Source organism: Carassius carassius, chromosome 31 (assembly GCF_963082965.1).
Source record: "Carassius carassius chromosome 31, fCarCar2.1, whole genome shotgun sequence".
NCBI classification, from domain to species: domain Eukaryota; kingdom Metazoa; phylum Chordata; class Actinopteri; order Cypriniformes; family Cyprinidae; genus Carassius; species Carassius carassius.
In genome coordinates this window covers 27678891-27695840 of record NC_081785.1, presented here as the reverse complement: position 1 = coordinate 27695840, position 16950 = coordinate 27678891, and the positions used below count along the sequence as shown (strand labels likewise).

General features: G+C 40.3%; 1 protein-coding gene across 2 annotated transcripts in view; it reads left to right on the top strand.

The window, feature by feature from the left end:
- The window catches only part of LOC132111829 (myelin transcription factor 1-like protein), a 146569-nt gene that overhangs the window by 126016 nt on the left and 3603 nt on the right, over nt 1-16950 (top strand). For both annotated transcript variants that reach the window (XM_059519449.1, XM_059519450.1), the window contains 3 exons: nt 593-700; nt 887-1104; nt 6855-7108. In XM_059519449.1, the coding sequence (XP_059375432.1) occupies nt 593-700; nt 887-1104; nt 6855-7108 (580 nt within the window). The remainder of the gene's footprint in view (nt 1-592; nt 701-886; nt 1105-6854; nt 7109-16950) is intronic.

The window sequence follows — 16950 nt, the reverse complement described above, 5'->3', positions numbered from 1 at the left end:
TATGGGAAAATTGGATTGGATGCACAACTTTTGATGTTGTTGTGGTGCACAAGTCTCAATTCTTCATATCTTTATGGATTATTTAATCCATAATGGTGGTTTGCATGAGAAACATTTAAGAGATCTAAGAGATCTCACTTTTGTGATTTTTGTTTTTTACGGGTCAGCATTCTACTACGTGGGAAGTCGTGGCCTAGTGGTTAGAGAGTTTGTCTCCTAACCCTAGGGTTGTGGGTTTGAATCTCGGGCCGGCAATAACACGACTGAGGTGCCCTTGAGCAAGGCACTAAACCCCCATCTGCTCCCCAGGTGCCGCAGCATAAATGGCTGCCCACTGCTCCGGGTGTGTGTGTGTGCGTGCACGCACTTTGGATGGGTTAAATGCAGAGCATGAATTCTGAGTATGGGACCCCATACTTGGCTGAATGTCATGTCACTTTAGTTCTCTTACAATCTGCTTTATACAGTATGAAATCAGAAAGAGTCTGAGAAATGAAGACTGATGAATCTGCATTTGGTACTTCACTGATATGTCACATATTGTCATGTCTTTTTTAAGATATGTCCCTGACATTTCTTTCTGTTCATCCAGCCTATCGGGCTGTCCAATAGCGGCTGCAGAGAAACTGGCCAAAGCCCATGAGAAACATCAGTCATGTGATGGAGGCAAATCCAACCAGGGTTCAGATCGTGTGCTCAGGTAAACGGTCCTCATTGCTTTACATTGACACTCAGGTCAAGCTGTGAATTTGGTTCTTAGCCAGAAACTGGGTATTTAAAAAATAGGAAACAATTTGTGTTGAATGTTCTGTGCAAAGCTCATGAAATGGTTAGCATGCATTCATTCATACAATACAATATAAACCGCTGGATGTATCTGTTCCAGGCCCATGTGCTTCGTCAAACAGTTAGAGATTCCACAGTACGGCTATAAAAACAACGTGCCCACTTCAACCCCACGATCCAACCTGGCTAAAGAGTTAGAGAAATACTCCAAAACCAACTTTGACTACAACAGCTATGACAACACCAACATCTACAGCAAACGGCATACTGCTGTACCCAAAGTCCACAGTCGGGACACACTGCCCAAAACTGATGATGGTAAGACTTAAGCTTTCACACATCTGCTCTATGGCCTTAATATACACCACCGTTCAAAAGTCATTCTAACATGAAAATAAACAGTAACTGAAATATATATATATATTATTGTTATTATTTAAGTAACAAAGTTTTTAATTGTTTCAGTTTGAGGTAATTCTAATAGCCCTGGCAGGTAGTGATTTTTAGCAAGATCACACAGCAGAGGACTTGAACTATAAACTGTAAACTACAGTCTATGTCATTATTTCCTGGATGTTGTTGTTTTATGATTGAAAACTACATTTATTTTCAATGACATTACAACAAATGCTTGGTTTGATTTTATGTTGTCCAATAAAGCAAAGAATAATTCTTAATCTTTCATATACTTTCTGTGGTCGATGTATGATCATTATTATCACTATGACTCTTGAACATTTGACAATGTTAAGGTCTAAGAAAGCTATAATGGTTGGCAAAGAACTAAACCCTGTTAGAAAAGCCTCTAAGATCTTCCTTCACTGTATTTCTGAGGTATGGAAATGATCTGTAGGCAGATGCATAATGAATCAGGCAGTTTAGGCAAATTACAGTCTGGATATAGGGCTGCTTCTTATTGCAATTCTGTGCATACGACTGAGATCCCCAGCCATGCTTTAATGACCAGACTGGAGGGAGAAGATAGAGTAAAAGGAATGCAGAAGAGAGAGAGACAGAGAGCGATGGCAGCAGGATGCCCGGTGGGAGATGTCACTTTGATGCCCAGCCGGTGGTTTTGGCTCATTGTGTCTTTTGTCAAATTGCAGAGACTGTCTATTCACCTACATCCCAACACCCCGTCATTTAAAATCCCCTTATAATAATCAAATCATCATAATAAACAAGCCTTCAGGCTCTTTTAAGGGATTTAACTACAGGACACTATGTAACATACTGAGTTTCTATATGTTTTACCCAGAATGTACAGAGTAATATAAGGTGACTACACTGTAAAAATAAATAAATAAAAGATAAAACAGAGTACATTTTACAAGAAAATACGGCTTCAGTCTTTCTACTTCAAAATGTCATGCTTAATTCAATGTGTCACTTGCCATTACTTTCATTATTATTATTATTATTTGTGAAATATACTAGCATTTTCTAAGTGTTTTAACGTAAATCCTATGTCATTTTTCATGTGCATGAGTTACTGCTAGGTTAAATTTTATTATAGGCATAATTTTCTCATATTATTATAGTAAGTACATGTGTAAGGACACTGTAAAAGAAGGTGTTACCCTTTAAATGTCCTATTCATTGAGATAATGGGACACCAAGTGTGGCTTGACAAACTTTTGGACTGAAGGAATTATTTGACATGACAGTGTATCATGACAAAATGGTTTTTGTCTTTCTGTGTACAAAATGCATTAAAGTAAGTGCATTTTGTGTCATGAAATTCCACCAGTTCATGAAATTAGTCAGGCTACAATTGGTGCCAGATAGAAAAGAGTTTATCATATTTGGAAAACAAGAGAACCAAATTATTGCTCAGTCGTGTGACATGCTTTGAGTAGTAATAGCCATTTCTATGGGTTTATGGATAATGGCCAAAATAATTTGTTTCACAACACTTTCAAAGTGAAATGACCCGTGAGTGGCGCTTAAAAGCATGTTCAGTTTTATCAGAAACAGATTAATGTAAATCTGGCAATGTTTTATTACATTGGTTGTTCGAAAATAAAATGTCCACTGAGTGGCACTAAAAGGTAAAAGGTTTTTTTATAAAAGGCTGAAACAGTGGACTGTAATTAGATGGAATTATTTTCTGGCCATTGTTTCATAGTATACTGAATAATTTTGTGAATATTGTAAAATACTTATTGCTATTATATCAACATTTCCTGAATTTTTACTATGTATTTTTTAATTGCTATGTTTCATTTGTAGCATGGCAATGATATCTAATATACAGTAGGCTATATAGTGTCTACATAGTTTAATATATATATTAATATATATATATATATATATATATATATATATATATATATATATATATATATATATATATATATATATATATATATATATATATATACAGACCAAAAGTTTGGAAACATTACTATTTTTAAAGTTTTTGAAAGAAGTTTCTTCTGCTCATCAAGCCTGCACTTATTTGATCAAAAATACAGAAAAAACAATAATATTGTAAAATTATTTTAAAAACATAGCTTCTTTTTTTTTCTTTTTCTTTTTTTTTTCTTTTTTTTTTATTCATCAAAGTATCCTAAAAAGGTATCACATGTTCTGAAAAAATATTAAGCAGCAGAACTGTCTCCAACTTTGATAATGAATCATCATATTAGAATGATTTCTAAAGGATCATGTGATAATGATCCTAAAAATTCAGCTTTGTATCACAGAAATAAATTAATTTAAAGTATAATAAATTAAAAAACAATTATTTTAAATTGTAAAAAAAAAAAAATCTGCGATCCGGATGAGAACCGCACCCGTTAACACGGCCGACGGGCCAGGATGCAGGGCTGTTCATCCCCTTCCAGCACCGCGGCCAACGAGAGTGATTCGGCCACTAGAGGAAGTTCATGAAAAAGTTCTAGAAAACCCGGACTCGGATGGAAGAAAACCGGGGACAGCCTCCCAGCCACAAAAGGGGCAAGTGACTTCTCTGGTATTGTCATTTTACCCTGTGGTTGGTTGAGGCTGTCTTTTAAAACCGGGTTTCTCTCTCCCTGTTCCGATAGCTGCGAGAGGGAGGACTACCCGGAGAGGAATCCCCACCCTGCCCACTCCGACCGTTTGGAGCCTGGTTGAGGATGGTAGCACTCCCGTGTGGGCGGCGCCCTAATGACGGGGATGTCACTTGGGAGAGGGAATGTGACGAGTCAGCTGCCTCCTCCCTGATTGTCACCGGCACCCCCTCCTAAATCGCCGCCCTTCACCAGGCTCCCGACTGGAGTGGGTGTGTGAGAGAAGGGGCGCTGGACGAGTCAGGGCTGGTGGCATGTGATGGGGCACACCTGAAGGAAATGGAGCCTCATCACCACCGCTGTTTAAAAGCCCAACGCGCCTCTCCTCGGGAGACCGGTCTCTTCCCCATGCATGCACACTGGTGTCCTCGTGGGTCCGGGAAGGGTGCGTTAGGGACTCCCGCACCACCAGAGACGTGAGCTGCCGGACCCGTGATCCGGATGAGAACCACACCCATTTACATGGCCGACGGGCCAGGATGCCGGGCCGTCCATCCCCTGCCAGCACCGCGGCCAACGAGATTGATGCGGCCGTTAGAGGACGCCGCCTCCCCTCGCGCCCCGGACCGAAGAGGGGAGCGTGTGCGTCCGCCGGGCCGACTCCGCCCTTACCTGGACCCTGCCTCCATGAACACTGCCCGACCCACACGAACCCCGCAGCACAACGAGGACACCAGATTCCCTGTTGTTTTGGACACTCTTCCCCTTTGGCAACCTTTATCCCCTGTTTTATGATTTCTTTTAATAAAAGCCTCACCGAGGCCTGACGCCACGCCCACTTTGTCTGTTTTGTGCTCCTCCCGTCACTATATATATATATATATATATATATATATATATATATATATATATATATATATATATGTAGGCTTGTTATAGTTAACTAAAACTAAAAGCATTTTATGTGTGTGACCCTGGAGCAAGAAACTGGGTTATATGAGTAGCCATAGCCAAAAAAATTTTATGGATCTGTTACAAACTGTGTATGCAGGCGTGTGAATCAGACGAACGAGGAGGATAATAAATTAAAGGGGAGTTTAATGAACATCAATTACATTAGCAGAGGTAAAATTGTTAATCGCGGACAGGGAGGAACTAAACAGACAGGGTTTTAAACACAAGGGAGGTAATCTGGGGAATGGAGAACAGGTGGGGATTAATCAATTAACTAAACAAGAAACGGGACATGACCAAAATGGGGAAACCCAAAAGGAACAGAAAGACCATGATCGTAACAGTTCGCCCTCTCCCGGAACGGTGCGTCCTCGCACCGAAAGAGACCAGCGGAGGGAGGGTGGGGTTTCAGGAGGCGGGCTTGGGGAAGGCAAGGGGCAGGCAATGAGGGAGCATAGAACATGAAATCAGGGTGGAGTGGATGGAGGGAGGAGCCAGGGGGGAGCCCGGAGCAGGCGGAGCCAGATGGAGCTCCAGAGACCAGCCAGGATGATGATCCATGGTGGAGTCGACGGCAGGAGGAGCCATGGTGGAGGAGGAGCCGACGACACCAGGGGGCCGACACACGGAGACTGCACCGGTGGGTAAGGAGCCCAAGATGGAGCAGTGCAGCCGCAGAGCCAGGGTGATGCAGAGGGTCCGGAGGTCCAAGTCAGCGTCAAAGACACCGGCAACCGAGGTGGAGGCGGGGCTCTGGAAGCCCGCTGTGGAGTCAGAGCGACTGAGGATGGAGGTGGAGCCGGAGGGAAGGAGGAGCCTGACAGAGCCAGAGGGATGGAGTGATGAGGCGAAGCCATAGGGGTGGAGTCCCGAGGTGGCGGATGGTCGACGACTGACCTAGGCGGAGCCGGAGGGACGAGGGAGCCCGGTGGAGCTGGTGGGATGACGGGCCGCGGTGAAGACGAGAGAGCTGGGTGCCAAGGCAGAGCCGCTGGGTCGGAGGACTGAGGTGAAGTCCAGGGCTTGGAGGCTGGAGGCAGAGACAGGGAATCCTCATGCCAAGGCGGAGCTGGAGACTGGAAGTCCTGCGGCGAACCATTGCGCCCAGATGGCGCTGACTGAGGGTGAGCTGTGGGACTGACTGGCACCAGCGGAGATGGGATTGAGGAACTGGCTGGCTTGAGAGGAGGCGGGAGAGGGAGGTTGGGAGGGAACACAGATGGACTTAGGCTGGGCGGAACCAGCAGAGACATGGGAGATCCAAGGTTGGACGGAACCAGCGGAGATGCAGGAGATTCAGGAATAACCTCCACAAACCAGTCTATAAGGTCCATTTGAAAAATGTCTATTCATTCCTCCATATAATTTCCAGAAACCAGATGCAGCTCACCCTCAGTCACAGGATTGTGGGCAGGGCTTCCCTCCACCCACTCCACGAAAGTGGCAAAATCCTCTCTGGGACCGTTCGCCGGCAGGCGTGCCTTACACCACTTTTACAAACTGTGATAACATTGATAATCGCGGAAAGGGAGGAACTAAACAGACAGGGTTTTAAACACAAGGGAGGTAATCTGGGGAATGGAGAACAGGTGGGGATTAGTCAATTAACCAAACAAGAAACGGAACATGACCAAAATGGGGAAACACAAAAGGAACAGAATCGTCCATGATCGTAATAGGATCAAAAAGACCGATTTTTCTTTCGTGCCAAAAATCATTAGGATATTAAGTAAAGATCATTTTCATTCACGTTCATTATATTCATAGTAATATGGATTGCTAAAAACTTATTTTGGACGCCTTTAAACTTTAAAATTTAGATTCCAGATTTTCAAATAGTTGTATCTCAGCCAAATATTGTATAGCATTCAATTTCACAGACTTTTAACCAATTCTAGAGGTGTTTTATGTTTTTTTTTAATATTGTGTATATGTGATGTCTTGTGATTTAAAGATTGTACAGCACATTGGTCAACAGCTGTAGTTTTTATTTCTAATAATTGAGAAATTACATACTAAAACAACAAAATGTAGACCAAAAATGTATTTTGTTAACTGTCCCATACATCTGCACATATAGATCTTATGTTAATGTCACTGCTCTGTGTGTCCTGTCAGTGAAGCGCTACTGCAAGAGCTCCAGTTCGGCAAGCAGCACCACCAGCAGCTACGGACCCAGCAGCAGCAGCCTGAGCTGTGGAGGAGGAGGAGGAGCAAGCAGCGCCAGCAGCACCTGCAGCAAAAGCAGCTTCGACTACTCACACGACATGGAGGCGGCGCACATGGCTGCTACCGCCATCCTCAACCTCTCCACCCGCTGCAGAGAGATGCCACAGAGCCTGAGCGGGAAACCCCTGGAGATCTGCACACAGGTACACATCTGGAGACCAAACATACAGTAGAGTTCATCTGAGATGTCAACACTTGGAATAAAAATTTTATGTCAAGATAATATAATATAATATAATATAATATAATATAATATAATATAATATAATATAATATAATATAATATTTCCTCTCTGAAACTGATTTTAGGGGCATTTTTAATAGGGAGATATTTTTATTAAAGGTGGGGTAAGCTATTTCTGAAAGCCAATGTTGACATATGAAATCACCAAAACAAACACGCCCCTACCCCAAAAGGGTCTTGCCCCTATTTTGATAGCTCTGCCCCACTCATAGGTATGCAACCCAGGCAACGATAAGTTCTGTGAAACAAAGCAAAACCAATGTTACACCATGTCTATCACACCGGACATGAGTGGCATGGCACGACAAAATACTATAAAACTCATTATAATCAGCGATGCTGTCTACACCATAGATATGTTTACATATCTATGGTCTACACTAGATACAGCACGGCACGACACTAGACAGACTTTACCTGTTGCAGCATGGACAAGGTGTTACGCACGTATCGAGAAGAAACAAAGCAAACTCGGCGTCTGATTGCAGGCCTTCCGCTCTTTGAGTTCTCTCCAGCACTGGAAAGCTAATCCAATATTTACACAGGTCCTACTTCTTGCCTTAAGCCTTCTTTTGTTCCACAGATGTTTTCCTCTTTTGTTTTTTATCCGCCAACTTTCTGTTGCTTGGCTCAGCTAATGTCAGTCCTGTGCATTGAACGCTGTCTCCTCCACATCATGAGTAGACACACCCCTTACTGCTGATTGGTTACAAGTTTGTTTTGCTACTCTGCCCAGTTTTCTAAAGCGTTAAAAATTGCTTACCCCAACTTTTAACCTTCAATTAATTATGTTTTTAAAGGGATCCTATTATGCTCTTTTATAAAGTCTTGATTTTGCTTTGGGGGTGTACTAGAACATGTTCTCATGTTTGGTGGTTCGAAAAATGCCTGGCACGAACGGCTCGATTAGTTCTGGGTTTGAAGAAAAACAAAATGTGTTGTGATTGGTTAGCTGTCCCAGTGAGTTGTGATTGAACTGCTTAGACGGTGTTGACAGTGCTTAGACCCTTGCCAAAGCAGCAAGTTCTGTCTGCTCTGGTATAGTTAAGGATGGTGTCGATATTGTCATATCAATTTGAGCCAGTTTCAGAGCCTAAGAATATTTACAAAAGAGGATCGTGCAAAACCTTTGCACGCACGAGTGGGTTGGGCCAATAGACGATGGCATCATCCATCATCGATGGCTGATAGACATCATGATGTTAAGCCGGCATCATGATCGCACCCCTCCCCAAATACCTCCCACAAATCCACCACACCCCATTTTCGTAAGAAGAAAATGATGTGTACAGTATATGGAACCTGAACTCCTAAAGGGAATAAATACGAGATGGGAGGAAAATATATATTTCAATACTTTCTCTCGCAGTTATATCATTGGGTAATAATATTATAATTTTGAGCTCCTAAAAGCAAAAAAAAGCAACATAAATAGTTTCAAACATACATCGATTAAAAAGGGGGTCATGCCAAGACACCCGGACTGCTTAAATAACTTGGGGGAAAATGGAAAACCCAACCAACACTAATGTTTTAAAGAAGGACATCCCATTCAGCCAATTTAGGAACACAACTGTCGTCAAACCCATGTTCCTAAAGGCAATGTCCATCTGCTTGAAACCCTAATGCAGTTTACACAGCTGAAAGCATGTGGAATTGTGGGGGACCGCCTAGGCAAGGCAAGGCAAGTTTATTTATATAGCACATTTCGTACACAATGGTAATTCAAAGTGCTTTACATAAAAAGTAAAATAGTAATGAAGAAAAATAATAACAAGAATAAAACAAGCGTATTAAAACTGCACTTATTTAAAATGAATTTAAAACAGTTAGAAAATGATTTTACATGAAATTAAATAAAAAAAACTGTGAAAATATATTTTCTACAACGAAAATATATTGCCTAATTGAAAATACCATGAGATCAGGGGAGACAGACTAACATATCAAAAGGGAACCTCAGGGGGACCACTACTGTAAGCCCTAGAAGCAGGGTGGTAGCCTGACCCTGCTACCAGAAATATTAGGTAGGGAAAGTGCTCACAACTCAGTGGGAAGATCTTATCAAAGGAAACCAGCCTCAACTGGTACATCTTTGAGAAAAATCGGTCCCAAATAGGGAGCCTAAACAGAAACTCAACCTATAGTCATTGAATGTCAACTTAAAAAAACTAAAATTACAATGGAAACAGCCCATGGCAAAGAGCAGCTCGTCAAAGGGAAATTATCCTCAGACAGTTTACATTTCTGAAGAGGCTGCTATAGGTGAAGCGCCTAACTCACTACCCTCTGTTACGAGGGAAGCAGCCTGACCTAGGAGACTTATAAGAGAGCTCAATCCAAGGAACCAAAGAAGGGGAACCACCCACTTAATGCCCCTAGTAAAGTGGGGGAGGAAGATGACAGCCCAACCAACACATGCAGACTAAACAGAGGGAGCAAGGAACCCTACTTCAATGAACACATACTTGTGGGACATCTCATTCCGCACAAGCCAAAAAGCAGCTGGTCAAAGGGAAACTGTCCTTACACAGCTACCAGCTTTGATGTTTCAGGTGTGCCACCGTAAATACAATGGAGGCAACCAGACCTTAGAAGCTGCTAAGAAGAGAGCAAGGAAACCTACTTCGGCCACTTTGTACCGCCAGTCTGACAAGCGGGTCTGTGACCAGCGCCGAGAATGACTGCGCTGGATTACCGCGACCCCCCCCCCCCCCACTTCCCTGCCCTGTTGCAAAGTCGTGTGGTTATGCTGTATTGATTATGTGCTTGTGTTGCTGAGGTGTTTTTCCTGTTCTCACACTGTACTCCCAAAGGAGCTTAGTCTGGGAGTTGTTTTTTTCCTTGCTTCCCTAATGTTATGTTTTATTACTTCCTCAATACCCTGTCTTCCTGTCCTGTCTACCCCCTTGTCATATTGTATGTATGTTGTGTATATGTATGCATGGACAGGTTGATGGCTAATTTTGCTGGTACTTGTGACTAGTGACAATAAAGGGCTACTACTTAAAACCAAAAATTACTGAGGAGGGACACCTTGCTACAATCTTCATGAAGGGGATGGCCATCAAAGGAAACTGTACATCTCTGATAAACTTCCACTTTAAAGAAGTAACAACAGGTGCTTGAATTGAAGCTTTTTACTCATCCGTGCCCCATCTACAACCCCCATGCTCGATCCCAACTCACTGCAATGATGGCCATGGGAACTGAACCACAGAGTATAGGAGCTCAACTCTCATCCCTCAATAGAGAGTCAGGCATGGCTCGAAGCTATATTGTGACCGCATCATACAACACCCATTAAGTGTGCTAAGTTCAAGCATCACTTTAATTCTTCCAAGAACTGTACAGTATGTGCTCATGCAAACGCTGACTGCTAACAGAAAAGAAAAGCTCCTTATCAGTCATTTTCAGTCAATCTCGCAAATGTATCACTCCAGTCACATCCACTTTCTAAGGATACACTTACATAGTTTATATTTTGTATAAAGAATAGGAAGAACATGGAAACATCCTGAAAAGGGAAAACATCTCCCATCAGGTCATTTCCGTTCTCTGCCTATAAACCACGCAAATGGTCTGGCTAGCTGTTTCAGCAACAGCAAGACTCAAACCACGAGTATATGTGCTATGCAAACACTAGAATCCTTCGAGAATCAAGCGAGAACAGAATCACTGCTGCGGATGCAGTGCTATGAGCCTGTTCAACTCCCACAAGAGCTGAATGTGCTCTGTTCAAGTGCTATACTTCCTCAAGAATCAAGCGAGAACACAATCCACTGTAGCGAATGCATCGCTAGGAGCCTGTTCAAATCCCACAAGAGGCAAGCGTGCTCATGCAAATGCTGTCTACAATCTCATGTAAAAGGGGAAGCAAAGAAGCTGCCTTCCCTCTCAGTAGTATAGCGAATGCATATGATGAGCACGTTGCCTCCTCTTGAGTCGAATGTACTCCATCCACATTTATTCACAAAGAAATAAGCACAATGGGTGCATTCAACTCCCTCGAGAGCTGAATGTGCGTGCTTCTCACCCACACACTCAACATATGAGTCGCGTGAATCTGCAGGTATCAAAGCTACTAAACGTATATCCCCCTCACTCATAAACAAACTGCGTCAATCATGCATATCCTCAGGTCCTCAAACGGAGTCACACACTACCTGAAATGTTTCCAACACGTACACAAACAGATGACTCCTGAAGACAAAGATGATGCCGTGCATTACAGGCACCCTTTTATTCTTCTGGGCATGCAGTTAATGATGTCATGGGCTGCGTGGTCCAATGGATTTGGAGTGTTTTCACACTTGTTTCGGACACCAGTCATGTTGATGCTGTTCCTCCATAGTGTCCACTAGAGGACGCAGTGCATGTTTCTTTGAATGGGAACTACATTCTGGTTTCTGGATGTGATTCAGGATGGAGACTGTGGGATCACAAGTCCAGTTGCTTATGAGTAATAATAGCACATCTCCTTTCAACAAGTGGATGTTAATGATTATTATTGTAAACATTCAAATTTTTATTTTATTAAAGTATAATTAATCTGGAGACCAAATATGCAGTCATAATATAATATAATGCACACCCAAGCGTTACACCTCAGGTGTGACATTATTTTCTGATAATTCAATGGACCGGAGTAAATTATTCTGTTTATACTATAGTTACCACACATCAGATGTTGTTTAGATGTTGTTTTTCAAGACATTCGTCTAGTTTTTGTTTTTAAAACACTCTTGTGTTCAGGATCTTGTGAGCAACACCTTTCATTCAAAAATGTCATATTAGACCTAGTAACAGATGCTGGTGCTGTTGGTAGTAGACTAATGCAGTTATTAATTTATTTATTTGAGAGAGAGAGATTAATAATGTGTGAATTACCTGAGTCTGTGTATCTGTCAACCGTGTTCGGCAACAGCATTTCTAATAGCAAAACTGTAAGTTCATCTTCTTCAAGAACAGTGTTGTTATTACATCGCTTGTGAGCAATGTAATGTAGCTTTTAAGCTGCTAAACTAAAAATCATCAAAGCAGTGCCGATGACTGTGAGAGTGTGTGTCCGCACTGTATGTGTGCATTTGCAAGGGAGACAGACTGGAGAAAGAGAGCATGTGCTTTCCATACATAATAAAACAAACGTAATTTTGTAGAAAAAACATGGAAATAATTGGTCATTTTTATCCTATTGTTTACTATATTTATTTGCTTGGTCAGTGTCATTGTGGGTTTCGGTTGTTTTGCTGTTGTAGGCTGTAAGAACCTTTGAAATAACTGAAATCATTTGGAGAAGTGCTATGGACATGTCATGCGGTCAAGACCTGCCTGGAACACTTTCCCCCGTGCATTTCCCTGAAAATAATTGCACACCTTATAAAGTTTGTCAACCAATCAGATTCAAGCGTTCAACGGCCCTGTAGTATAATATAATATAATATAATATAATATAATATAATATAATATAATATAATATAATATAATATAATATAATATAATATAATATAATATAATATAATATAATATAATATAAAATAATATAATATTGTAATGCAGTACAAACTTCATAATCATGGGAAGAATGAGGCGGGAACTGGCGAACAGTCAAAAGACACTTTAATAATAAAATAAACACAAAACAGACAGCCCCTTACAGACATCTTCCGCGCACAAACAAAACCAAAACAAGAAATAAAATCCAGGCCTGGTCCTCTCTCGTCCTTCTCTGTTATTACTCCTCCTTTTCGTACTTCCGGAGCTCCTCCGTGGGACTCTAGACTCATTTCCGATCACTCCACCGGCCTCGCTCCGTTCCCACGGCTCTCGGCCCTTGCCCCACTCGTCACAAACCCCCATCGCCCCTCACAGGCCAAGGGGTACCCACCAGACTGCGCTCTACTCCCACCCTTCCCTCTCCAGGGGATTCCCTTACAGTGGTTGTGGGTACCTTGGGGTAAGGATGGCACTGCGGATTCACCACAGCGGCGAGGGATCTTCGGCAGTGCGTCCCTCCTTCCTCCCAGGTTTCGGCACCAGTGTAACAGAGTACAAACTTCATAATCACAGGAAGAAGGAGGCGGGAACCAACGGACATTGAAAGCTTTAATAACAAAATAAAAACAAAAGAGCATGACAGCCCCTCACGGACGACTGCCGCGCACAAACAAAAAACAAAAACAAAAATCCAGGCCTGGGTCCTCTCTCGTCCTTCACTGTCGTAACTCCTCTTTTATCCTCACGATCTTCTCTGTGGGACTCGAGACCGGTGAGTGGCGCAGGTGTCACTCTCTACATCAGTGTCTGAATCAAATTTGTTTGTTTATTTGTTTATTTGTTTGATGCCCAGATATTTTCATAATGTCCATTACAGTTAAATCATTAACGAAAATTAATTAATTTGTAATTACATTAATTACTATTTAAAATTATTTTTTATAAATAATTAATTGTATCTTCCTGTTTGTCTTCCCTCAACAAGCTGATGCAAGATTTGCCTTTATGTTTGATTGTTTATTATTGTAAATATTTTATTTTATGCTATGCTTTATTTTATTTTATATACTATATATATATTGTCTGAAACAAATACTATTGTACATTTAACCTAAATAGACAATAGAAAACAAAAAAGGGAGTTTTAGCCGCACATCAGACCTCCTGCTAATAGATTTGAGAAAAAGCACTGCTGAACACACAATGAATATTATTTGTGTGGGTTATAGGAACTATATCCTGATATTAAGCACACACTTATCCAGCATGAAATAGGAGAAAGTGTAGAGTTGATAATATGTGGTGAGTGTGAAACATGGAGGCGCCTCGATGGCTCTCTCTCTCTCTCTCTCTCTCTCTCTCTCTCTTTCATCAGCTGTCATTCTGCAGTTGAGGATGGGCTGAGCTGCCTGCAGCAATGCTCTTCTCTTGCTGTCAAAGGTTCAGCAGATGATGCTTCCTCTCCATCTCCATCTCTGCTCAACACATTTATTTCAGCAGTGCAGTGTTCATTCAGTCCCTCATCTCGCAGCGGAGCCGAAGCGCTTGTTAAGCATGACTTCTCAGCAGTATTTGCTTCAGGACTCTGATTTTACATTGGCCATCAAATGGTTACTCAGTATAGCACCAGGACATTGCCCACAAAATCAAATGTTATGCTGCAGAAAATGATTTTCTTATGAAGGATTTTTGCCTTGGTCCAAATAAATCAAGAAACTTGAGAAGCAAAATATTTTCAGAAAAATCTAAATTCTACAAAATGATCAATATTAAGTGAGTTGCTGAAAACAAGAAGTATCTGCTAAAAATAAACAAGACATTTTATTAGCCTATTGGTAGATACATTTTCTGGCTTAAAGGAAAATAATGAAAAATAAATAAATAAATTCAGAAAACAAGACTTAATATCTTATCTAATTTAATTAGATTTAGGAATGTTTAGTGTGCTGTACTGGAAAACAAGACACAAATTTTGAGTAAGAAAATAATTTTTTGCAGAGGTGTTCCAGTGTTCCAGCAGTCTCTCATTCTCACTGTCTAATAGTAGCAGCTTTACTCAGGGCGGCAGCAGGAAGTGGAGCCGTGGGATGTGACCCAGTGGCGTAGCCAGAATTTTATTTTATTTTTGGGTGGGCCTAGGCAAAAGTGAGCGGTGGCATAGTGCAAATCCACAGAACTCAAGGGTGGGGGGCTTTGGGGCTCTGGTTGTACATTGCAATCAGTTTTGCGCAAGTTTTTTCTGGAAATATAATCAAATTACTGAATACTGATTACTCCTTTTAAAAGTAATCACATTACTGTTCTGATTACTTTATTTCAAAAGTAATTAGTAATTAGTTACATTACTAGTTAGATTACTCCGTTACTAAAAAAGTAATCCTATTACAGTAATGCATTATTAAGTAATGTGTTACTGCACAGCACTGGTCGCAATATTGTAAATATTTGTTTTAAACCAGAAAGTACAGCCAATGGATATCACACAAGCAACGTGCAAACTTTGCGCAAGTTATGCGGTGAACCTCTTAATCTCATCTGTTCACTAGAAAGTGAAAGTAAAAACTGACGGTGCTTTCGGTATCTGACTCTGCATTAACAGCACATATTCTCTCAGAGACGACGAGAGACAAATCTACTTCATATGCTGATAATGATAGCTTTTATTGCTAAATGTTTTAATTTACTCCCTTAATATTTCTCTTGTGGCCTGAACATAAGCTAGTGGGAAAATTTAAATAAAAAGAGAATAAATGAAGGCTATTTCATGTTAAACAGGTTGTTTTTGTTGTTGTTGTTGTTGTTGTTTTAAGTTGGTGCTTGAAATAAAGCATTTTTTGATGATTGCAGTGTTTCATTGTATAAAAATCCTTTTTGAAATAGCTTTTTAAAACATTTTCATTGAGGAGTAAACTTGCCTAATCTTTATAATCCTCGCAGCGCGTCAGTATGTGGTGATGAACTATGAAATTATTGTGGAGCAAATTAACTGTACTGTAGCCTCATATTAATTTAATAATAGCCTAAAAGTAACTTAATAATAATAATAATATGCCTAATTGGCTAATAAGAAGAATGTAACAGGCCTATGTTAATAGAAAATGCCAAATTAGATATATCCTAATTAAAGTGTGTAAAATTATTTTATACAAAAATATCAAGTTTGTTTTTTCATTAATGGGCCTACAAATTAAGAAATTGGTTCAGTTAATCCCCGGGGTCAGTCACAAATAATTTATATAGCCTATATAAAATAGAAATAAATAATGATAATAGTAAAAATAAAAAATAAAAATAAAAATAGGCTAATCTTTGTTAGGATGACTGGGAACAGCTTTTAAATTCTTTAGACACCGCACACCAAACGACTTTGACACCGGCTGAAAACACTGACTGAGCTCAAATGACATTCATTATCGAGCTGACAGCAGACTGATGGACGGGCTCTCTCCCTCGTCAGTGCGAGTTTTTAAAAGTCTTATTTTTTATTTTATTTTTTATTTCATACAATTATGCTTTGCTGCTGTTTTTCTAACATCTTCTAACACAGCTGCAAATTACAGTCCAATTGATGCAAGTATTTACCTGCGACATGCCTGAAACACTGCTGTTATTCAAACTCATCAAGAATTTTGCAAAAACAAATTTTATTTATTTTAGTTATTTGAGATGTTATAATAGTTCTCTAATTGTGTTAAAATAGATTGAACAATAATTATTTAACAAATATTATATTTATAGCCTTTAATTAACTGGGGGGGGGGGGGGGGGGCTGTCATCAGAGTGGGCCTGAAAATATACCTGAAAAAATAAAAGTCAAAAATAAGTAGGTGGTTTTAGATTTTATTTCTGTAATAAAACCCTTTTTTATTGTTTTAGTTTTTGTTAACTGTAATTACCCTGATTAACAGTAAGTTTCCTTACTATATTTGGCAAAAACTTAGCAGATGTAATGGGACATTTCAGGTAATTTTATAGTAAAATTTGGAAGTGAACAAAACAAGTAATCTTATCATTTTTAGAGAAAAACCTTAATTATAAAGATTATTCAAGTCCTTGATTACTATTGGCTTAGCCACTTTCAAAGCCATGGTATAATACTCTATAAACAAACACGTGATCTCATTATAACAGCATTACTGCACCACTGCATCTGTGTGTAAAAAAAAATAAATAATAACCCCGATTTTTTTTATGTATATATATATATATATATATTTTTTTTATAAGATTTAAATATGTGATTTA